This window comes from Anguilla anguilla, chromosome 2, assembly GCF_013347855.1.
Source record: "Anguilla anguilla isolate fAngAng1 chromosome 2, fAngAng1.pri, whole genome shotgun sequence".
NCBI classification, from domain to species: domain Eukaryota; kingdom Metazoa; phylum Chordata; class Actinopteri; order Anguilliformes; family Anguillidae; genus Anguilla; species Anguilla anguilla.
In genome coordinates, this window is record NC_049202.1 from 55,889,009 (window position 1) to 55,914,364 (window position 25,356).

At 38.9% G+C, this 25,356-nt stretch overlaps 1 protein-coding gene across 2 annotated transcripts in view; it reads left to right on the top strand.

Moving 5' to 3' along the window:
* Window positions 1-12,661, top strand: part of grin2cb (glutamate receptor, ionotropic, N-methyl D-aspartate 2Cb) — a 63,880-nt gene extending 51,219 nt beyond the window's left edge. For both annotated transcript variants that reach the window (XM_035407280.1, XM_035407281.1), the window contains 8 exons: window positions 742-910; window positions 2,962-3,115; window positions 3,567-3,692; window positions 4,882-5,111; window positions 7,787-7,947; window positions 8,211-8,398; window positions 9,111-9,343; window positions 10,447-12,661. In XM_035407280.1, coding sequence (XP_035263171.1) covers window positions 742-910; window positions 2,962-3,115; window positions 3,567-3,692; window positions 4,882-5,111; window positions 7,787-7,947; window positions 8,211-8,398; window positions 9,111-9,343; window positions 10,447-12,012 — 2,827 coding nt within the window. In that variant the 3' untranslated portion in view covers window positions 12,013-12,661. The remainder of the gene's footprint in view (window positions 1-741; window positions 911-2,961; window positions 3,116-3,566; window positions 3,693-4,881; window positions 5,112-7,786; window positions 7,948-8,210; window positions 8,399-9,110; window positions 9,344-10,446) is intronic.
* The last annotated feature ends 12,695 nt before the right edge of the window (window positions 12,662-25,356 follow it).

A 25,356-nucleotide genomic window follows, 5' to 3' on the forward strand; every position in this document is an offset into this window, starting at 1 on the left:
GTAACCCTTTTCATTATTTATCATGTCGTTAGAATGAAAGGAGGATTTGTTCTGATGATGGATGATCTTGTGTCAAAGCCAAATGCCACAGAATTGGTTTGGGCACATTTTGGTTTTATGCCAAAGAAAAAGGCAAGCCTCACAATATTGGCCAGGCAATTTGCTGCTTATGCCTGAAAAAAGTTAGCACTAATCAGGGTCACACCACATTTTGAAGCATAAATGCCATTCTTTTTTCGTAGGTTGGGCTATTTATAATTTTATTGTTTTAAACATTTACTTTAACACTACCTAGATTTAATTTAGATTACAATTAAACCTTCAAAAAGTGCAATGTTACCATTATTTAATGGTAACCATTATTTAAAAGTCAATGTTTAATTATTTGTATGTTGCATGTGTATAAGACAGCATGCTCTCAGAACATTCTTGTTCACTTTGTTTCTTGTTTAGTGTAGTTATAGTTAAATATTTGTTTTGATTATTAGCTGCTGTCGAAAATTGATAGGCTATTCACAGCATAAGTGTGTAAATGTTTTTCTAAATGTCTGTGACTAAACTTTTTTCTACTACTATTGTTTCTTTTAACAAATTATTGGCCATTTTAATAATGTTGTTGTAGTTTATGTTGTTTCTAGCTGCTTAAAAAAACCCACCCCCATCAGCCAACAGTATTACTGGTAATCCTACAGGGTATACCAAGCACCAATATTTGGCTAATTAATCTTCCTGTGTTCACAGCATTGTGGGTCACTCAGAGCCCTATACCAAACTGTGCTGCAAAGGTTTCTGCATAGACATCTTGAAGAAGCTCTCTCGGACCATCAAGTTCTCCTATGACCTGTACCTGGTGACCAATGGCAAGCACGGGAAATTGGTCCGGGGCACCTGGAATGGGATGATTGGAGAGGTGAGAGAGCAGTACCTTCATCACTATCTCTGTACTATCTGCTACACACATAGCCAGTGTGCGTGTGCGTGCATGCATGTATATCTACATGTATGTGTACATGCCTGTGGATGGTGGGGGGCCTAAGGAATAGAATGAGACACACAATTAAAAAATTACAAATAAAAAAACTGAATTGGTAAAAAAACAGGTGATTTTGATGGGTTGAATTGTTCATTCTGAAACAGTCCAAAATAAAAACACCTTGAAGGTTGAGCTAATGACTTGAGATAAAAAATAAAATGCTCCAAGTCATAGTCAAGGAGTGCATAGTAATAAAAGCAAATGTCCTTGTAAATAATCTGAGCCATCAAATGAATAGACTTTCCTCTGCACAGCATCCCAAAGAAAGCGAGGTGACAGTCAGTTCTAAGATTACCACTTTCAGATGCGTAGGGGCAATTGTGCTCAATGGAGCGTTGGTTGTGAATGACAAAGGAACGACTGACACAGTGTAAAAAACCAGGCCCAGTAAAGTCACACGCATGCACAGAACAGGGTGATAAATATCAGGAATTTGTGTTTGGGGAGGAAAAGCATGAAATAAAATGCACTATAATCACTGGCAAGGGATCTGTCTGAGCCAAAATGGGGCTTCTTTCGATCATGCTGACAATGAGGCTGAGATCATTGATTAATGATCAGGGCAGGGTTATTAGCTCTGTCTCTGTGCTCCTTTCCTGTTCGTAACCTTGTCCTAAATTCTAGGAGGATTAGTTGCAGAACAGGAGCTTTGCCAAAATCTGCTGAAACACCTGAGTGCATGGTTGAAAAATGGTTGCTATTTAATTCATAGTATTCACAAAAGGAATTGGTTTCAAAAAAATGAATTTGGACAGTTCATCCTGTTATCTTCTGCTGCATATCGACTGTCTTGATCTTCACGTTAAAACTCCTCTTTTGGGTCCTGATGACTTAATCTGTTTCATCACCTGTTGATAATTTCTGTTGGATGAATTAAAAGATATGACTAATTTAAGGCATATCGTTGAAGTTTTCTATCTTGCAGTAGGACAAGGATATGGGACCTGCGCTGAATCAATCATGGTGTCATATTACCATCAGGATAACACAGCAGGGTGGATGAATGTCATTCAGTGGTTGGAATATGAGCCTCATCGCTATTTTGGCTATGCTCAGACTTTGACTGGAGAAAAATAAAAAATAAAAAAGAAGTTCTGAATGTCAGTCTCACAAGTCAATATGAGCACATCCTCACTTCCAGATTGCTGTTCTTTTTTCGAAATTCTAATTGCAGTTAATTAGCAACAGAGTATTTAAGTATCGGAAATGTGTTGGAAAACTGTATAATGAGGCTTAGACATATATGCCATCTATGTCAAAAGACATCCTGACTTTAATATGCTAATGAAAAAGAGAGTGATATCCGCATTGCAAATGGATTTTTACACTCAGTTATTGACAGCACAATAAGCAAGTTCATTAATTAACTGACAGCCTGATTGCTTAGTATTTGATTGGTGGTTAAATATGTCAATTTGACAAAGCTGAATATAAATATGCAAATTATTTTTCATGAGCCCCTTGTGATTATAAAAATTGTATTTCATTACTGTTTTATGATGGCAGATTTAAAAGCAGGCACTGTAAAGATGCACAGTGTCAGTGAGGAGCTGCGATGTTTCATTTAAAACTAAAGGGTAACAATGAAAACTCTCCAAAGTCCAATTCTGTCATGGAGCTGTGATTTTAAGAGAACTCTAAATTCGAAAAAAGGCACACGGATGGCTCTTAACCATCACCCAAAGTAAATGGAATTGCAGACTTGCTCCTGGCTGCCTATACCCTATAAATTACTACACAAAATTTGTGGTGCTCGAGTTGGTGCTTGATTCATACAAAGTGGACCTTTTCTTTGAAAAAAGAAAACAATAGTAACGTAGTGAACAATAATAACTGAGTTTTGGCTTCAGCTGCCCTTAACAAGGCAGTCAAAAGTGAAAAAGCTGCTGCGTTCCAAGCCCTCATTCCTCCTCTTCCTCTCCCCTCAGGTGGTGTACAAGCGCGCGGACATGGCCATCGGTTCCCTCACCATTAACGAGGAGCGGTCGGAGATCATCGACTTCTCTGTGCCGTTTGTGGAGACTGGAATCAGCGTGATGGTGGCCAGGAGTAATGGCACTGTTTCTCCTTCTGCCTTTCTAGGTGCGAAAGTCTCTCTTTTTTTAAAATAAACAATATTACATATATTATATTTAAAAAACATATATTATGCAATGTCTGAATGTCAAAACACAGGTTCTTTTGAGGAAAAGTATGTGTGGCACAGACCACTTCACTACGCAGCTTAAGTAAATTTAATCTGATCTACAATGTCCCTCGAGGGACATCTGATTTGGATTAAAGACTTCTCCCACGGCGTAAATAAATCCTACATTCAGAAGTAATAAATTGAACAACCAAAAAGTAAAATACATCCTGTGGCTGCCTGCATGGATCTGAAATATAAACTTTGTCTTTAAAGGTAAGGACATTCTTGTTGGCGCTCTCCCCCATATCACTCTGTATGTCCACGGTTAAGTGTTAAGAGACATTAGTTCTGTGTGAGAATTACTTAATTTTTCTTTTTTTCTATTGCTCTCATTATTTTTCCCAGAACCATACAGTCCAGCGGTGTGGGTTATGATGTTTGTGATGTGCCTTACTGTGGTGGCCATCACTGTTTTCGTCTTTGAATATTTCAGTCCTGTAGGATATAACCGCAGTCTGGTCAGCGCTAAAGGTAAGCCCAGTTTCTTGACTAGTTTTTCAATCTTTTAGTTGGCAATTCCAGTAGACCAAATTACAAGAGGGTAGGGGCAGCACTGTCTGAACAAGTCTAATCAATCCAGATATACTGAACTGACAGAACATGCGCTGGTGTTCTGATATAAAAGGTCATTTTCCCTGGTTTAATTAGTGCTTGTTGCTTCACAAATCTGACTTTGATTGATTGCTAGGGTTTTGTTCCTGCCTGTGACAGACCAAAAAGCTACCATTGCAACCGCTTAATTTGTTTACACGTTGTGCTGATATACTGTATATATTTTTAGATCAGCAGCCACTGGCTTATTTTCATTCAACTTTTCTTTGTAAATAGTACTCACTGTGTTATAACAGACTTATTGCCCTGTCCTCTTTTGTAAATACAAACCCCTCTTTCCCTGTGGCGTACTGTATGATATGTATGACAGTATGCCATTTGGATGCATCAATATTTTTCATTAATGATATTAAAGTTTTAAACCGCTTTTACTTGATACATGGGCAAGTATTTCATGTAATGAAATATCCTATTTAGATGCTTAAAATAATCTGTATTAATTGTTTAAAGTTCATATTTCATTTCATTTTCGCTGGTCAAGTAGTTTATACATGGGTGAATGACATGAACATTATTTTTAAATCTAATTTAACAATAGCACAAATTTAGTTTACATTACATTTAGGCATTTTACAGATGCTCTTATCCAGAACAACTTTCACAGCTTGCATTCCCTACATAAGTCAGTTTATACATCTAGATATTTACTGAAGCAACTCAGGTTAAGTACCTTACTCAAGAGTAAAGTGGCAGTGCCCTACCTGGAAATCGACCCTATAGCCTCATAACCCAGTTACAAAACAATTATGCCACACAGCAGCAGTTTATTAACCTATTATCAAATTATTATCAGTTTTTAAAATTTTTATTAATGCACAGTTACTCTTTCAGGATTATTTTTAAAGGGTACACTATGTGTAGAGTGTGCAAAATAGTAAAAACAGGCAAATATATTGATTACTAACTGCTCGTCACCATGACTGTAAGCTCAATTGTGAACATTATTATACAGAGGAAATATCCTTACACTATCTTTATATACTTAAAACCAATAAAGAAGTTATATCCCATGTTATATCTCCTATTTCTCCTTCTTCCTTTCTCCCAGCTCCTGGCGGGCCCACCTTTACCATTGGAAAGTCAGTGTGGCTCCTGTGGGGCATCGTCTTCAACAACTCCGTCCCCATAGAAAACCCTAAAGGGACCACCAGTAAGATAATGGTCCTAGTGTGGGCTTTTTTTGCAGTCATCTTCTTGGCCAGCTACACTGCCAACCTGGCCGCCTTCATGATCCAGGAGCAGTACATCGACACAGTCTCTGGACTCAGTGACAAAAAGGTAAGTTATCTGTTGCCCAGTTCAGTCGGCAACATAGATATTTATTTATAATTTCCAATATTTTAATTTATGTACTGTAATTTTCCCTAAAATATGTGAAATATGTGGCAATGAAATTGATTTTTAAATGTAAATGTACAGTGCTATTTCAAAATTCCTTGTAGCATGCTGACATTTCAGGTTTTCAATATGGGCATTTCAGTTTTGTGACAATGTTACAATGTCCTATGTTACAATGTCATTAATAAGAAAAAACTCAATGAAAGAAAGCTTTCTAATCACAGAAACAAAGAACCAACAATCAAGGAGAAAAGACACTAAACGTTCATTTAAAGATATGCAACTGGGAAATGTTTTGCAAGTAGGATTAACGGAATAGCCACTGATGATGCATGGTGGTATTAATGTCTCCATATTTTATGTGACTACTAAGGTGGCGTAAACCAGAATTGACTGGGAAATCCATTCTTAAACCCACCCCAGTGGTGGAACTGATTCCTACATACTTCAGCTCTGGGAGGTGGCAAGATTATAGGATTTTGGAAAAAAGATGAAACTATCCATTGCATACACTCTGAAACCCCTAACTGATTGGTTATTATATCTGACTGCACACATGACAGTATGATAGCAGCTGATATTCAGAATAGTTTGACTATGAGCCCAATGGAGAAATTTATATAATTGGTTTGAGCTTCACTGAACAGGAACAATATTATTCCTTGGCTTCTTTCAATTAGAATTATCTCACCGTCTTTTTAGCTGCAGTAAAAATGAAATAAAATGCTTAAGACACCTGTATGTCACAATCTCATATTCTACACATGCTCCATATTATGTCAAACGCTGCATGTTGTTATAGCATTTACAGTATATTTTTATTCATTTCAAGCTGTACAACTACTTTTAAAATGTGTTTTCTCCTGATCCAGCAGACCAGGGTAGCGGCATAAAGCATGACAGAAATCATATTGTAAAAAGGGACAGAAATGCTCATTTACAGCAAATTAGGGAGAGGTGGACATTTTTGGTATGACTGCTTTTTGCAATTTTTATGAAAATGATATTGGCGATGATGAAATTACAAGATAGTCCAATGCCTCAGGAAGTGAGAACAGAGAGTGTAAATCAAAAATGTTAAGTAAATTTGAATGCCTTTGGAAATGTCTTATTGGCAAAACGAACACCTTCAATTAACCTAATCATTCCATTTTATTTAACCCTCTTGTGTGATTGAAAGCCTGACCTTAACCTCTCGGTTAATAGAAACGACTATAAAGCACCTACAAGGAAAAACAGAAATTAGTATAAAATTAAGTAAAGAAAAATGGCCACAGCTTGATTTGTGAATTATTATTTTAAGGTTTTTTGTCCTTCTGCATTCTTGGATAAGTAGTCATTAGCTTTAAATGCAATTTTGCAAGGGCAAAACACAAAATACTATGAAAATAAATACGGCTGTGACAGTACTTGGGTTTAAAGTCATGAAGGTCATGTGAATGTACAAGACCTGTGTACAATCTTTGAAATACGGGCCTAATATTTGGTGAGGAAAACATGTTTTTTTGAATTGCTTGTTTTATCTTTGCAAGGCTAGGAACATTTCTGCACTTGTGTTTAGCCTTTAATATTTCTTGTAAATATTATGATACACTGCTTATAGGTGGCTCACAGAGGTTGCAGGGCTCCCAAGTGAGGCCCTGTTGTTGTATCCTTGAGTAAGGTACTTAAGCTGACCTGCTTCAGTACATGTGTACAATTGCCATAGACAAGAGAGAGTTATATGCCTCAATGTAATGTAATTTTCAAGAGTCAGCAGTGAGAAAAAGTTTCATTTTATTGCCAGAATCAAACTGGAAAGAGTTGCATGGCATAATACATTGGTTATAAATGAGTTATTAAGAAACTTTGTTTTTGTTTTTACAGAAGCACATACTTACAGTTTACTTTGTCTCACTCAGAAAAGGGAAACCAGAGCAACTCGAAGCCTGGCCTTCCCGAATAAAGTGAAACTTTAAAGTGACTCAGCTTTCAAAACTATTTCTAGTCAAGAGATGCTGTCCTTTGCATCTTTTAGACCTCAGAAGCACTTCAAACCTACCCAGTATTTAAGAAGGAAAAGCACATATCTTTTGGAAGTGTTGCTGGAGACAACCTTTCCTCTTGATGCATATAAATAAAAAACCAATGTTTCAGTCTTTACAACAAGACGGATGTGCTAAGGTCCCATCTCCCGGCCATCATTATGGCATCCACAATATTATTCACAGAGTAGTGGCGGGAACCTGAAGTGCTGGCCAAATTAATTGCCAAACATTTCACATCGTAAAAAGAAATGTTCCTGTACACCGTTGCAGGCTAAATCTCACCAAGTTTTTTGACACTGATGAATTGGTCAAAGACCTTCATCTAAGCAAATATAATATCTCAAAATGGACACCTAATTATTTCCAAGTAAAATTAATCTGTGCCTTGCACCCTCCACTGATAGGGTGTTCTGGTTAAAGGTGGTTCTGAGAATGTTCAATTTAGTTTTAAACCAAACGATCATTTAAACAATGTTTGGTTGGTTGGTTTCAACATCGTTTTATCATGACAGGTAATGAAAGCTATCAGGTATCTACAAAGTAATTCAATATCCCAAGTGTAATCTGTCCCATGTTCCTGATTATTAGTTTCAGAAACCACAGGAGCATTACCCACCCTTCCGATTTGGCACAGTCCCCAATGGGAGCACTGAGAGGAACATTCGTAGCAACTATCCAGATATGCACACCCACATGATGAAATACAACCAGAGAGGTGTAGAGGATGCCCTCAACAGTCTTAAAACAGGGTAAGAACCATGTTATTCAGTAGTACAGAAGTCAACAATAATACCTTGTCTAATGGTTAAAAGTTATAAATGATCTAATGGTAAAAGCAAATAAGCAAACTCCTGATATGTAATCTCAAATTTGGCATGGGTATTCTCTACCTGTACCATTACAGCTTTACATTTCTGATTGAGATTAAAGTGATATTCTGCTTTATGTATTGAAATGAGGAAAAAATAAATCTCTAACTTGTGAAGCTTTTTTTCATTTGTCTATGATATAGGAAGCTGGACGCCTTCATATACGATGCAGCAGTGCTCAATTACATGGCCGGCAAAGATGAAGGCTGCAAGCTGGTGACCATTGGCAGTGGGAAGGTTTTTGCAACCACAGGCTACGGAATTGCTCTGCAGAAAGACTCCCACTGGAAGCGCCCCATAGACCTGGCCCTCCTCCAGTTCCTGGGGGACGGTAAATCAACACAGGAGTGCTTGTTTACATGTCAATCACTCTTAACATGCAAGCCTGTACCACCTCCGCTAGGCTCTGTGTTTATATGGTTGTCATCATATTTTCTTGCTACGGGATTGGTTGGCTGGTACTGTTTATTCATTATATGTAACAGATTCATATTTCTTCTCTCTGGTAATGATGGTATCAAGAGAGCATCCAAGCATGCCAGAGAAAATACATTTCTGTGCTGGATAGCAGGCCTGGTGACAGCTTTTCTCGTTAACCTTATTCGCGAGCGTTGCTGACCAGCATTATCTGTATTTTCAATTTATAGCCCCAGTAAAAACAGAGCAGACAGTAGACAGTCTGGAGGCACTCTGAAGGAGATCTTTTGCTTATTCTTTTTTATTATGCTTGTGAGAGATTTAATATATTTATTATATAATATATTTTAGATTACAAAGCTGGAGCTTGTAGGCTCATATTAATGCAAACTGCATTTCTTTGATAGAACAGTTCAGAAAAATGAGATCCTACAGTGAATGAGCCCCTGATGGGGTACAGCATGCTTGTTGCATGACAGCAGTAAGGAATGTGCAGGGAGTTTACACATGGCATGTAACCAATCAATTTAATAACACCAAAAACATCTCTAATATACTAATATCTCCAATGCAATATGTTGTCTTGCCATTTTGACTTCTAACATCAGCAGTTGTATCTGCTGCAGGGGACACGCAGAGGCTGCAGACAGTGTGGCTCTCCGGCATCTGCCAGAATGAGAAAAATGAGGTGATGAGCTCCAAGCTGGACATCGACAACATGGCGGGAGTCTTCTACATGCTGCTGGTGGCCATGGGCCTCAGTCTCCTGGTCTTCGCCTGGGAGCACCTGCTCTACTGGAAGCTGCGACACTCTGTGCGCAAATCGGAACGTCTGGACTTCCTGCTCGCCATCAGCAGGGTAGGGAGCTTCTCCATAACGCGTGTGGCGAATTTCACAAAGCAGAGCGATGTCGGCATACAGTTTGGCAGAGTAACGACAGTGTAATGTCAGTGTTACCTGAGTTTGTTCATGGTTCAAGTTTATCGATGTGGTATCTTTTTTATTTAGGTGGGTTATAATGAGTCATTCTTCTGTCTATTAAAACTGCTTAATTTCAGTGAACTATATATTGTACTGAGAGCTAAAGAAGAGCAAAATACAAAGTAAGTCATTTCTATGACCATTTTGTTATTTTCTTTGTTTGCATTGACTTACCAAAATTAACTTTTTTTAACCAAAAAAACCTCAGAAAAATTCTTTATCATTTAATCTGATTGTTTCCTGATTTGACACAAAGCCTTGAGTGCTACTCATTCTGAAAAAAGCACAGATGACTGTATTACTAAACTTACAATAATAAATGCATAGTCAGTTGCTTGTTCATTTGTGGTGTCATGAAAAAGCATTTGCCCCTTTCTGACTTATTGCATATTTGTCACACTGAATGGTTTCAGATCTTCAGACAAAAAGGGAAACAGAGTGAATACGAAACACATTTTTTACATTATTATTTAAATTATTTAATGAAAAAAGTTACATTTTGTCTAAAGATCTGAAACCATTCAGTGTGACAAATATGCACTCATAGACGAAATCCGGAAGGACGTAAATACTCATGGCACTGTAGCGTTGTGACACATTTAGAGGGATGGCAAGAGTGCATTTTTTAACAAAACATAATACTCTCTCATATAATATGTAATTAAACTACTGGACTCCATCTGTGTGTTTATCAGATTAGCAATAAAAGACAATTTGGTAATTAACATTTTAGGGAAGCTCAGAAGACCAGATTTAATTTTGTTTGAAGAATCAGGCCATATTCCTCCCCATTTATCAGAACATTTATTGAATATTTTATTTTGGAAGTTAAATTAAAATTTCTTTTCAGGGGAAGTTTTTGGTTTATGAAGAAAAAGTTATGACACTATATAACAATTCCATAGGAAATGACAATTTATTGCATTATTTATGTAAGTTATAACTTATAAATGGGACTTCTCTTTCGCCTTCACTTGCAGGGTATATATAGTTGCTTCAATGGTGTGGAGGATCCAGATAGGTCTTTAAATATCCAAAGCCCAGACATCACTACCAACTACGCCCAGGCCAACATGCTGAAGATGCTACAGACTGCCAAGGACATTGTGTCCTCAGCCAAAGTGGAGAACTCTCTGGACAACGCCACCAAGACCATCGAGAACTGGAGTCGTCACGGGGAAGTCAAAAGTGGCCTTCAGAACCGCGTGCCACAAGTGGCCACCTCCGATATTGCCTCTGGTCGCCTCCCGTATATCTCCAGCATAACTGAGAACCACTCCCCCTTTCCACAGCGTGCCCTGACCCCTACGTTCACAGTGCACTACGGCGAGAGTGCCAGCCAGCCGCTCCTGGAGAAGCAGAGAGTGCTGGCGCGGCCCACTCCGCTGCGCTACACGTTGCCTGCTCGGGGCAGCCGCCTCTATGACAGGACGCTGCCCATCTCCAGCCTCAGCAGCCCCCATATCGCCATGAGGGACTCCCTTCCCACTGTCAACACTCCCCACCACAGCAGCAGGCTGTTTGTGGACGGCCACACCCGGCACCCCAGCTCCTCTTTTGTCCCCTACAGAGATCTTCATGTGCCAGATATCTATATGGAGCACGCGGAGCCCCCGTGCCGCAAGATCCCCCCCGATGGCCTGAGGCGGAAGAAGAGGTCCCACAGCTACCTGGAGGAGTCTGTGGACCTGCGGAGACGACACGACTACGAAGAGCCGGCCGCGTGCCTCACAGAGCTGCGAGCCAACCACCTCATGGACAACCACTCTCCCACCACTGTGGCCTGCATCAACAGCCCTTACTCCAGAGCCAATGCCAGCTGCAACTCCTGCTTCAAACCTTACCTGGAGCCAGAGCTGGATGACGTGCCTCTGTTGGGTAAGGAGAAGCTAAACCGCAGAGCCTCATTCCTGAAGGCCACCTGGGGTACCGACAAGATCCGGCAGCTGGACGACAAACCCTCCACCTCTGCCTCCACCCACATAGACATGCCGGACTTGTTCCCCCGCGTCGTGGCCACCAAACCCCCAAAGCTGTACAGTAGTGCGGGGAACAACAGCCTGTGCTACCCAGTGGCAGTGGACCATGCCTACCTTAATCCAGGCCGTAGCCATCCTTACAAAGGGCAGAAGCTGAAGTACTCACAGTCTACTCGGCTGCCATCTTATCGGGAGGCAGTCCTTCAGAATGCAGCTGCCCTGCGAAGGTCCTCCACTATGGTTCACAGACAGTATTCCTCCTACCTGAATTCTTACACTGACGTGCCAGTGTATATGGGGCCACTGGCCCAGGGGACCGCCCAGTTGTATGAACACTCTAAGGACATGTGCAACATCTTCCCCTGCGTAAGCCACTGCCCCAACGTGCCCCGGCAGCTAGTTTACCAGGACAGCATGTACGGGGGGTATGGGGACGCAGGACAGGTGCGTGAGGCACCAGGGGCAAGTGGCAGAGACAGGAGGCAGGTTGTGGTCGCCCGCAGACTCAACAGTCCCTATGTGCCAAAAACTTGGGGCAGGGTGTCCAGTCTGGAGTCAGAGGTTTGAGCCTATTCAGGTTCATCTCCAGGCTTTAATGTATTTAATGAGCTGTCTTAAGAGCTGTAACTGACCCTCAGCCTTTGGCTCAAGCAAATAAACAACAAAATAACAACTATAACAAACTGCAGACTTGGAATTGTTTACTTTGTGCAATAATGTCTTGGCAGCAGGGAAACAGGAGCAGAAAAAGATGTGCGGTCACAGCTGGAACAAGTAAACTTATATTTATTAGAAGACAGTGTTGAATAGTTCTTAATTCTGTATCGTCCAATTCGAAGCATTGATTGTCATTTATTTTTCAACATGGCGTCTTGCTGTTCGGCGCCTTCGTAGATTAAATTAACGAGCTATGAATGGCAGCACAGCTTCACTGAGGGCTTTTGAACAAAAATGTTACTTTTCTTTTCCTTTATTAAGACCAATTTAGTATTCTTCCACTTAATCTGATATGACAACTGAATTTTGTAATTACTCTACTGACATATCTTCTAAGAGTTTTGTAAGCGTAATATGGGAGCGTTGTTTATTGAGACTTTTGCTCAAGTGGTTGCTCTGTCTGCTCGACTTGGATTTCAAAATAACGAATTGAAATTATTCTAGTATCTGTATTACCAAGTTCTTCCACTCTTTAATAAATCACTAATGCCTCTTCGAGGGCTTTTTGGAGTCCTTACTCTTTTGTCTTCTTCTTAGGTAGTAAAGGCTTTAACAATGCATTCGTACAACATTAAGAGAAAACATTGACACAAAGGGGTATTGACCTATTTTGCGAAATACTGTTTTGTTTAAAAAAAAATAAAAATAACAGAAAGTCACATTTTATTGCTCTATGTAACTACTACTAAATGTGAAAATTTGTCATTGATAACCTCATTCTGGACAAGATTTAGTAAGATTATGTATCGATTTAATTAATCAAAACATGAAAACATTTAGGTAAATTTCCAATACGATTTACTTGTATTTTAATGGAAACAATAATGAAAAGAAATTAGTCTAACTGATTTCCTTTAATAGCAGTGCATTGTAATTACCAGTGGTTATTATTAATTTAGCAGTAATAAACTTTCTGTGTACATATGCTAATATTAATAAATGTGGTAGGGCTGGGTGCTATTCCTGTAACAGATAACTGTAAAAGAAGAGACATGGCACATTTACAAACACACTATTTTAATTCTATTACCTCTCCACATTCCATAAATTGCAGTTGTGCCTGTATACTTACATAAATAACAAACATGGGAAAAAGAGGGAGTGATGCTTGACTGTTGATTCCTTGAGAAACAAGGATAATTTTGGGGAGCATTTTTTGTTGTTGCAATTTTTCATCTGTTTTGTTTTTTATAAAGATGGATTTTACTGGAGAACCTGTGATGAAGTCCAATATATTGTTCATGTGTACAATAGGATAGTGCTCCTTCTGTGTTTTAAACCTATGGTCATTGAGGTCCAGTGCCTTGAACCACCTTGAATTCCCTGCGCTGCCCTGCCCTTTCAACATGAAAGCATAGATATTCACGGACACGTTCTCAGACTCACTGCTCTTTCACTGCTGTCAGATGGGATTTAGCTAATATTCCGTCACGCTAAAAGGAGAAATATAATTCCAGAGCAGGAGAGATGTCGAGCAAAAACTACATATCTCCCAAAAAAAATATTTATTCTCAGGAACCAAATGTTTTTCCATGTACCAAATGGCAAAAAAACAAAAAGAAAACAACAAAAATAGATATAATATTCTATGACACAGACAACAATGCAGTGTAGTGTACACTTGCTACATTCATTGTTGAACCATTTTTCACCATTTTTGTTCTCGCCTCTTCCCCTTTTAACAAAGAAACAGTTCCTGCAATCAGCAGAAGGGGAGTGGGTTATTTTCTACCCTTTTGGAATACAACCCTTCACCCTCAAAGGTGGGAAGGAACATGAACCAGGCCCACACTGAAGACACACAGACTACCCTGTTTATAGGCAGAGCTTACAAACAGTCCTGGTCATTGGATTGACTTTTTACTCAAACTGAGCCCATCAGCATTGATCGATCAGTTGGATACAGGGTCCCAACACACAGGAAGCTCACAAATTTTTTTTGAGAGTTGGTGAGTTGGTTGTGTGAGTTAGCTCTGAATACTGCCACTGTAGGCCCTGGAAAAGCCAGGCCCTACCCTTGTGATGGACCCTGCACCATAACAGACTTTGTAGCATAGCTGAAGGACCCCGCCCAGCCATGTGACCAGCTGTTCTGCACAGGACAGAGGATGCCGCTCTTGCACTGGACCGGCAGGACCCTCAACCCATTCATCGGTCACCACATGGACAGGCTGAGCATGGCAACCTCTGATCACCAAAGACTTGGGAGTATAAGATAATTACTGTGTCTGAGCATTATCTTTCTCAAACAGATCTTTTCTTTGTACATTTAATCGTAAATAAATGTTTTGTGTTACAAAAATGTTTTCTTGTTTTTCTAATAAAGTGGCCTCTACTGATTAAAACAGTCGAATAAAGGTCTTGGTAGTTTCCTCTTAATTGGTAATGTTGATTCATTAGTTGATTGCCCATTACTGGAGAGAATTCTTGATCTGCCTCTGAGGTAGATAACTCAGGTGAACAGGGCAATAAAAAATAGATAACAACACTAACATCTACATCCTGACCCAATCCCGACGGGGCCTGAAGCCTGACTGTGATCGGGTCGGGCATCAGGCCTATTTTTAGCTGTGTGTCGGGTATCAGCCCCACTGCCAATCGAAAAGTTTGCAAATATTAGCATAGCAACACTTCTGTGCCACTGTTGTCCATCATTGTTAACAGCGGATGGACGCGGTGTTCCCCTGTCCCATGATCACAAGCACCTTCGCTAGAAGCTTTCCTGCTGGAAACACTACATTATTTCCTACCGCGCTGTATGGAGTTGCTGGCTTGTTATTTTAGCAGTGTTTTGGCTCTGTTTGGACTTAAAATATGGATAGAGCTTGTCGGGCTGGTTTGGGCTTGGCTGTAAAAACATCAGGCTTAAGCAGGCTCAGGCCTCATTTCTATAGCCCGATGCAGACTTCTAACAACTACAGTAGAATTAGTCAGTGGAATGATTCAGATGACTGAGGCTACTTGACATGGAAAGCAACCAACATGAATCACTTCTCAATACCTTAATGCCTTCCTGCAACTGGCACTGGGGACTCAATCTGTCTGTGGTACAGAAATCACCAGAAATTACAGTAGGTAAAACAATAAGGCTGTCAAAATGTCTGTGGTTTCTAATGAAAGTGAATTAGTGTTGAACATGATGATGGTGATGTCTGATACAGGCTTGACATTGTCCTGAAACATGCACCATCAGTGACTGTCTGTAATATCTTGCCAGGGAAAGTATTGCTGCCTGTGTACATCCCAGATGGGGAGCCACAGTGCATTGACTTATTCCAACCTTCCAAAATGCCAATGTCACAGAGACATTGCTCTCTTGATAACTAGGCCTTATTGATTTTTTCCCCTCTGTTTTCATTCCTGGATTTTCATGAAGCTTAAAATCCAGAAGGTTAAATCCCCTAATACTTGAACCCAATAACCTGTCTTAATAAGGAATAGATGTAATGCTTATGCAAAATCCTATTATCTATTCATCTGCACAAACATTTAGGATACACCATGTATTTTCAACAGTTACAGTAATGTTTATTTTTCTTTTGAAAATACAACAATCAATCAATTTTTACTGTTCTGCTTTTCTTACAAAACAAAATCAAAGTGAAAATGACAGGACAACGCTACAGCTATTTGGATAGATTCCATTGTTTTGGAAGCTGGTTCAGGTAATTGCATATTCCTTGTTTTGTTCCTCAGGTGAAAAAAGGAATGAATCTGAGGACAGAACAGTGAGAGGAAGCCAACCGTGCTATCAGAATTCATCTGTCTAAGGGCCTCCATCAGGAGCCTCAGATTAGGTAGTACTGACAATCCATCATCCTCTGATTGGCTAAACGGAAACTGTGCTGAGGCTGCAACACATGGAGCACACAGCCCCAGATGACCATTTCTGAACGTTCAGTGAATTTGCACGTTTCACCATATAGAATAGGATGGTGTATAGACTATACTACCCTATCCACAAAGATTTACTTTAAGACCAAATGCCAAGATAAATTACTCTTAAACAACAGAAGTGGTTCATTTTTATGCAATTTCACAAATATTATGACATATTTTACAGCACCCCTGCCTTAAAGCCAAATGAGATTTTACTCATGGTTTTCATAATTTTTTGCTTCACTGTTTTAAAAAGTGTCCCTTATCCTCAAGAACCGCAAGGTGACCTGAAGTCAAAGTAATTAAACTTTAAGACGCTGCATCGAAAGATAAAGCTATTCTTCATAGAAAAAGGAGGGGAGTGCACTTGACACTGAAGACACTGGAACTTTGAATGTTCCATTAGTAGCCTTGCTTTGTTATTGGAGCATTACTGGGGACAGCACAATAACAATGATTTAATCTTCACTCCAGCACTGCTCCCACATAGTTTTATATACGACAGAATAATTGTGCTTTTCTCATACAAATCTACGTCTGCATAGACTTCAAAACAGACCCTGGGATGCTTTCATTGATGGACGTGTGTGAAGCAGGCCCAAGCTTTCTTTTTCTAAAAAAAAAAAAATATTAAAAGGAACACTTCCTTGCTTTCTTTTCTTTTTAATGTATATTACTTCGAAATAAACAAAGATGTAAAAATATTCAAGAAGGGAAAATGTATTTATTTTCTTTTTATTCTCTTGCTTTTTATATTTTTATTCTCACAGACAGCAAAATTGATGGAAGAACAGAGATATTTTGCTGGCTAATAAATGATTCAATACATGCAGATAAAAATATCACAGGGAACCCAATATCAAATTGGTCCCAAACAGATACAAGCAGCAATATATCACTCACCACAGGTGAGCACGGAGAAAAATGATGCACATTTAAAAGTCACGGGGTTGCTTGTGTTTTCCTAAGACTTTATAACAAGCAGAATAACAGAAACGGCAACATCCTGCAGGGATTTCAATGTGTTAATTGTTTATTACTCTGCCAATGACACCATGAAAGGGCATAGTGTGATTACTGGAAGTGGTAGACACAACATTGCTGTATGAGAAAAAAAAAAAAAACTAAAAAAAAAAAAAAAAAAATTTTTTTGTTGACTTTGTGGCATATCCCTGTAATGCCACCAGAAACACTCTTTTCAGGTAAAGCATATTAAAGCCATGGAGAGATTATTCCTTTGCCAAATAATACATTTGTGTTTTGTCCCTGTGGGTTAGATATATTTGTTTATATCCTGATGAAATTCAGTAAAACTGTCTGTCTGAAAACTCCCATAACTGTAACCAATGTGTCTGGCTTCATCTGAGAGATGAAATTGGCATCGTATAGCTGACGACATTGCCACTTACACACTTTTTTTCTGTATAAGGTTGGTAAATAAGCTCATCAGAACTGATGGGCACATTCACAGGGTAGGGAAAAGCAACTTCAAAAGTGGCACATACATCTTATTAAAACTACTATGTAGGAAAACATCACTGGTGTCTTGCCACCTTCTAATAGTGGCAAAAAGGGGGAGAAATGAAAAAGAAAAAGCCTTTGACCTTTCAAGACGTGAGAAATGCTCTGGTACTGATTAAACCCTTTTTCACCTAAAAATGATCCTTTTCAAAAACTAAAAATGGGGGCTCATTTCACAGCATTCAACTCTAACCAATCTTTATTTAATAAAGCAAATTAATGGCCAATTTTTTTCAATCTGAAGGCTTTGTAATGTGATAAATGTGCTCTCTTTTAATGCAACTGCTCTGCAGCTCTTCCTTTATGCTATGCTTGGCAACGGCCAGAAGTACAGCACAAAGGCAACTGGCGCCAGCCAGTTCATTTCAGAGCATTATCAGAAATGCAAAGGGAGATTGCATCACTGCTAGGGGAATATGTCATAAATACAATTTCTTTTATGATTCACTCAATGCTGAGTGTGACACTTGAAGCTGCAATTCGCGTCACTGCTTGTAGAAATTCAAAACTCGTCTGAGGGTGATTATACTGCTTTCATGACTGATGCTCAATAGCTCACGCAGTTTGCTATGCGACCACAGACTATTCGCTATCATAGCCCACTTTGGGCTCACATGTGAGACTGAGACTATGTACTATATGCCCACATCAACAGCTACCAAAATACATATTAAAGACAACTATTGCACCTGCCTTATTCATGCTATTCAAAACAATCTCATTTTTTACTTTCACATCTTCCATTTGAAATTTTAAATGCACTTACATGTATTTGTCATCCAAAATGATTATGTATGTGCATGAAGATATACAGGAATACATTTAGGGGAGATAAATTCTTCAGTTGCTCTAATACTGTCCTTTCTATGAGAAATTTCTCCATGAATGATTGAGTGTGTCATTTCCAAGGTCACACTGTTGGCTTGACTCTATTACTTGGAGGTAATGGTTCCTCCCATATTTGCGTGGTAATCTCTCAGATACTTCTCCATAGGGCACACTACCAATCCTTGAACTCTCCTTCTACCCTAGGTGACAGTCACGTGGTTGTTTGAATTAGGGGACAAGGTCATTTGAATGGGCAGATCCACCTCGCACCTTGGATCCTGGGAGCTGCACTCTGCAGCGCATGGTGACACTGATGTGATCAATGGGCCAATCTTGGCTTTATGTCTCGCAAGCTTTAGATTCACATGACGAGAAGACAGCTCAAGGACAGAGTAATGCCTGGATGGGTACAAGACAGAAGGTGGTGTGGAGCCAACCTCTTTAACCTCACCATATTCTAGTTTCTGCAATGCTTGAAGGAACATCATACTATACAAAAATCTAAGAAATTTTCCTCATGTAGAGAGGCCAAGGTTAAATGAGAATCAAATGAAATAAATGTTAATCTTGTGCAAATTTATTTAAGTACATGAGTGGTATAACTATAAAGAGAATAGCGAATAGAGTGAAAATAAGACAAGAAATCCAAGGGGGCAAAAATGAGTCCACATACCTCAAGATGAGAAGTACATGGATGAAAACAGACAGAAAAAAGGATGTTTAATAAAATAATGGTCTAATCAGTGTGGGAGACGTTTGCCCTGTTTTGAAGATAAATAATTTTTCAAAGAATCTTCCATTTCCCCTTGCTTCAGTTGGATACAGGATGAATGGGCTTACTGGCTGGTTACAAAAGGGTTTGATTAGGCCTAAGTAGGGCACTGCCTAGTATTACTTGTCTTCCAGAGAACAGATATCAGCCCTAGATTTGGATTTGTGGGCAGATTACTGAATGTATGAGCAAGGAGGAGCCTGAGATAATCAATATGTGGTAATGCCTGGCAATTAAGATGGAAAGAGGGCAACATGCCATTGGACCAGATTTTCTGTATTTCAATGCTTGTTCAGTGTAATGGAATTCAATTTATATCGTTCAGAATGACATCATTCTGAGGTATAATTCCCATGAGGGTTCAAAAAGGAGGAGCATCGGGTGACACATGACCAGTGGAAATGGTGCTGATGACGATAATGGCAAAGATAGTGCAGCTTTATACTGGAAAATAAATCAGCCCCAATGCTTTAAAGATACCCAACCACATTATCTTCAAAGCACTTCAGCTTCCATCTCTCTTTGGTGTAGCCATTATATGAAACTGATGTTGAAATTCAATGGCAGAAATCTCATTAAATTAATTGATTATTTTCAGGCTTGAAAGCTGTGGTCAGTCTCATGTAAAGTACCAGAGAAATTACACAATGAGCTCAGTTATGGAATTTGCTTTTTGGATGTTAATGAATACATTGATTGGGTACTGAGTGCCAGGGGTGCTCTCACAGAATACTTCATACATGAGGGATAACAGTCACCAGCATAATTATGAGAGAAGGAAGGATGTAATGGATATTAATCTTGTGCCGTTAAAGTGATAATATCCAAGCCATGACTGGAAACTGGAAATATGACAGAAAGTTGCAAAATTTTCACTTAGTTTGGGGGGAATATCCGTATTTATTTGGATTGCTTTAATCCTGATTTTATTCACACCCTTAATAAAAATGAGAAACAGCCATAGAAAATGACCAACAGGCCATATAAAATAACAGGATAGAAGTTATATTTTGTATGGTCAAAAAAGAGAAAATAATACAATTGCACAAAGAATACAGATTTTATTTATCAATTGTTATTTTTCAAAAAAAGATATGTGTCACACCCATTTCCTTAATCCAACAAAATACATTTGCATTTACAACATCTCTGTAACAGGGAACTGTATAATGGCCTCTCATGGCTTCCTGTTTCACGGGTTGTATAAGAAATCTCAATGGTTTTCACCTTACTTAAAAACCATGCTATCTTGCTTCAAGTAAAAACCAATTATTTGTTTCTGAATATCTTATCTGGGTGCACCAAGTAAACTCCAAATCCACCAATAGGCTTTTTTGAAAGTTGCCAGAAAAAAGCCTCTATGGATGGAAACCAAAACAAAAAGTGTCTGCGTGCAGAACAAAAGTGTCTGGAAATAAACAAAACTGGAACATTGATTGGAACCAGGTGTTATGGTCAGATGAGACCGAAATTGGGGTTATTGTCCATGTACGTCAGGAATGGGTTTGGAGTTGGAAGCAGGGCACTTAGGATGAAAAGGACATTGTGACTGTAGTGAAAAGTGGGTCTTTGATGTCATGGGGTTGTTTTTGCATCTACTTTTGCATCAGTGTAATCACACATTTTGTAAAGTACCAAAGTATTTGAAGAAGAAAAGAAGGTGTGATTCTTGCAAAGGAAGAGTCAATGAAGTACTAAAAATGTGTGAATAATTATGACATATTTCTGGGAAATACACAACATGGCCAAAAGTAAGTGACATCCAACATCTATCTCCAAAATTATGGGCAGTAATATGGAGTTGGTCCACCCTTTGCTACTATAACAACCTCTACTCTTCTTGGAAGGCTTTATACAAAAAAGCCAGAAGTACATTACTGAGGCCGAGCACTGATTGGGCGATTAGGCCTGGTTTGCATTTGGCTTTCCAACTGACCCCAAAGGTGTTGGATGGGGTTGATGTCAGGGCTCTGTGCAGACCAGTCAAGTTCTTCCACACTGTTTTCAACAAAACCATTTCTATATGGACCTTGCTGTGTGCCCAAGGGCACTGTCATGCTGAAACAGGAAAGGGCTTTCCCCCAAAACTGTTAAGCACAAAGTCATCTAGAATGTGATTGTATGCTGTAGCTTTAAGATTTGCTTTTGCTGGAATTAAAGGGCCCAGCCCAAAATATGATAAACAGCGCCAGACCAAGGGGTGTCCCATTAGGTCATATTGTGTACATGTATAATTTGAGAAAAGCAATATTCTGGTTGACTGCATTTATTCATTATTAAAATAGAATAGCATCTCCATGCTTAATAAATAAAATATAGCTCAGCAGTTTTATTATTTATTTTATAGTCTTGTTTGTTAATCTTCACCAAGTGTGTGGATAATTTCGAAGGGTACTCTATGTATGAGCATGTACATTTGTCTGAATTTTTACTTTGATGAGCTGCATTGGGTGGTGACTTACTTTTCTTTCCATGTGTTTGCTTGGTTGCCCCAACAAATTAACATACTAGATGGATCTAATGCATTGCAATCAGTAATGCCCTTTGCCATGCTTCGTTCCCCGACCCTAATACAAGGCGTTCTCCATCCTTCTGTGTCTATAGGAAACACAAGATGTACTGCTTTCAATTTCGAGGACTACACACACACACACACACACACACAAATACAGTGAGCACCATAATGTTTGGGACAAAGACATTTGGCTCTGTACTCCACAATTTTATATTTGAAATCAAACAATTTTGGTTAAAGTGCCCTTTCTAACCTTTTATTTAAGGGAATTTTTACAAATTTTTGTTTCACCAATGTAGAAATTACAGCACTTTCAATAAATAGCCCCCGCCCCCATTTCTGTGCTTTCTCTTTGATTTCTGAGCTCACCAGGACTCTCTTTCTTCTTAATGATGTTCTAAACAGTTGCTTTTGGTTAGCCTAATGCTACCCTATGTCTCTGAGTGTTTTTTTTTCTGATATCTCAGCCTCATAATGGCTTCCTTGACTTTCATTGGCACAGCAGTTTGGGAGAGAAAGAGATAGCCCTGGAGCCCACCTTACAGTTTGATACATACAGAAAAGTAATGTATGCTGGCATAAATAAATTAAAAATAAACTTACAAAAAACAATAGATGTATCCATAACTTCAAATTACTAAACACTATGACTGCTTGGAACCTGTATTTAAGTTTAAATAAAAATAATACATCTAACACCACTAAAATTCCTTTGGTTAACTTTAGCCACAGTAAACCAACACGACCAATTTGAAACTACTGGGCTAAAACTAGTACCCTAATTTACATTTACTGTGAGCAGTGTTGATTTCAGTAGTGAGAAGAGTGAGTGAGAGTTAATTCGGTGTGGGAGGGTTCATTTCAAGAATTTACCCGCCAAGGAACTACAGATGGAAATTTAATGTTCTCATAACTTTAGCACTCTATGCATTAACTAAATAAAACACATACATAGTTTGTCACAAAGACTTCATACAAAATCTGCTGTGAGTGCCATTAGTGTTTAGTGTAATCCAGTGAGAAGGCAACGTCTTAAAAGAAGTATGCATGTAAAGGTTTGTGCCGGTTACCAGTGACTATCTGACCCCAAATGTTATGAAGTACAGATGAAAACAGGCAATAAAATATGTTATGTGATGCTTGATGGAAATTACAGCACATGCCTCAATAAATCTGGGTAATGAAAAACAAGTCTCCAGGACTGATTTCAAGGACTAAGCCACTGAGGGTTCAAATAAATGGAAACAGTTTACAGGACAATGGACACAGTAAATAAAAGCAAATTAATTTTTAAACATCCATAGATAAATTTCCTCCCATTCACTCACAGTTCATGGCATCTGTGTTTTCACGTTATGGGAATGATGTAGAAGGCCCCGAGAGTTCAAGAGGTGAAGGAGCAGAGAAGGTCCAGTCCTCCACAACAAGGTTGACATGACCCTCTTCTGCCTCTACATCAGCATTACAAAGTGGCACGGACAACCAGCTTCAGAAGATGAATCACCGATATAATCAAATCAGGTATTCACATCTTCCCGCTGTTTATTTTAAATGGATAAATGAAAAAAGCAGTACTGTCAGAACAAGGAGTGAGACCCAATAGGCTGAATAGTCTCTGTTCCCTTCCTTCTCATATGCATTATCAAATAACCTTTCCGCACTTAAGTCCGGAAAGATTTTCGTATTACGCTCATGAAATTTCCTAAAATAGTGAACGGCTGGTAGCCTTTGAATCAGCTCTTCAATAGAAACATTCCATTACTTGCTTCTCTCTGTGTCTGATGAATACTCCCTACAGATAATGGGCTATTTTGGTTATTGATAATGTTCACTAGATTCAAAATAGCAATTTTTATCATTGTCGACTCTATGCCTGAACGTTTTATACACTTTTGAAAGGTACACTGCTGAACAGTGTCTGCTAAATGACTGTAAATGAATGTAAATGTCTAAAAGTAACTGTGATCTTTACCATCCACTGAATCTCAGATTGCACTCAGATACTAGTCAGCTTCCTAAACTGTCCTCTTAAAGAGTCCATTCTTAACTTTTTCATATTAAAAAAAGCCATATTTGACACCTTTTCACAATAGCATTTCTGTGGCAATATCGTTTCAATGTGTTTGCATTCTGTACTTGCTCCTTTGAATGCTGGTGGTGTTGGGTATGACAATCCCACCAAGTATTCAAATGTGATGACACACACACAGGAACTTGCATGCCAAATGTGGAAGAGTAAGGACCTAAAATCTAAGTGTCTTTAAAAATGACATTTGATACAGTATGTTGCTCAATATTACCATGCCAGTAAAAATTGCTGGTTGTCTCTGAGCGGTCTTCTTTCTCCAAAACCGCTAGATTATCTTCTGACAAAAATAAGCACCTGATATGCTCCTAGTAATAGCCTTGTTTCGAATGGAAATATGGAATTTGGAGTGTGAAAATGAACTTTTGTGGCCACCAGTCACCACATATGTCACTAAATCCACCAATTTCAATCCAACTGAAAAATTAAGGATAGACACTTTAAGTACCAACATACATCTAAAATATCAAGCTCTGTAAGGTTAGAACCTACATTTTAATCATTAGACCAAAGATGTATCTAATACTGTATGCTGCAACACCAGCGAGCTTGCGTGAGAATAGTGCGTCACTCTGACTTACTGTAGGCTGTTCCCAATGGCCATGTTCTGCATTCAGGCACAGAATATTTTAGGTAAGCAGTATTAACCCAGCCTCCAGGGGTGCTACAGGTGTACGGAGAGGTTGGATTTGAAATGGTGAGCCTTGAAAAAGCTGTTCCATGTGTGATGTTCAGCGTATCAGTTGTCCATCTGGTACAGTAAAAGCTTGGAATGGGCAGGGACATTCTCAGTCTAATGTGAATAATACAACAGCCCCCTTGCTGTCCTTGCAAAGCTAAAGGTTACTTTAAAGCAACGGGGACAGACGGCATCAGCGTCATAACAAGGCCATGTCCACAGTGGGTGGGGAAATATTCAATGTCAACCCGTTGACCTTCATTCAAAACAGGGAATTTTTTTCTTGATTTACAATACTATTCCTTCTTGTTATCTCTCAGATTTGTGTTGTTAGCTTCCTTATATTGTGAATAATAACGTTAAAAATTGTAATTCATTGCCTTTGTTTTTTTTAAACCACCTGTGAAAGTGTAGGCACTCCACAATATTTGCGTAAAACTGAAGCAAATCGAGTTAACATTTTCTACAGCTAGTTGGATTTTTGGGTCTATTCAATTTCATGAATGAACCCAAAAATCCTCACAGAGCCTGACATGGCTTCGAAACAGCTAGCGGGCTCGTTTGCAGACCATACCCAGTGCTTTTCTTCGCTTACACAGAGTAACTTACACATTTACACCTGTATCAAGTATCAACAAACATGTCAAAGAAACAATATTTTAATCTGCTTCACAAAAACATATGACACAACTGACAGATGCCATTTAGTATTAACTCAATGTCAGTGACACTTAGCATTAGGTCACAATGCCTTGTTTCTATGTAACAGTTACTTTTCATATTTTTGATAATACCGGAATCAATGCAACACTACCTTTACATATGTTTGTGTAAATGTTTTCCCTCTTCAGGGTGTTCCTCAAGGTGTTAATGATCGGAATCTCTCAAAATGCCTATAGATTACATTTCGAGTA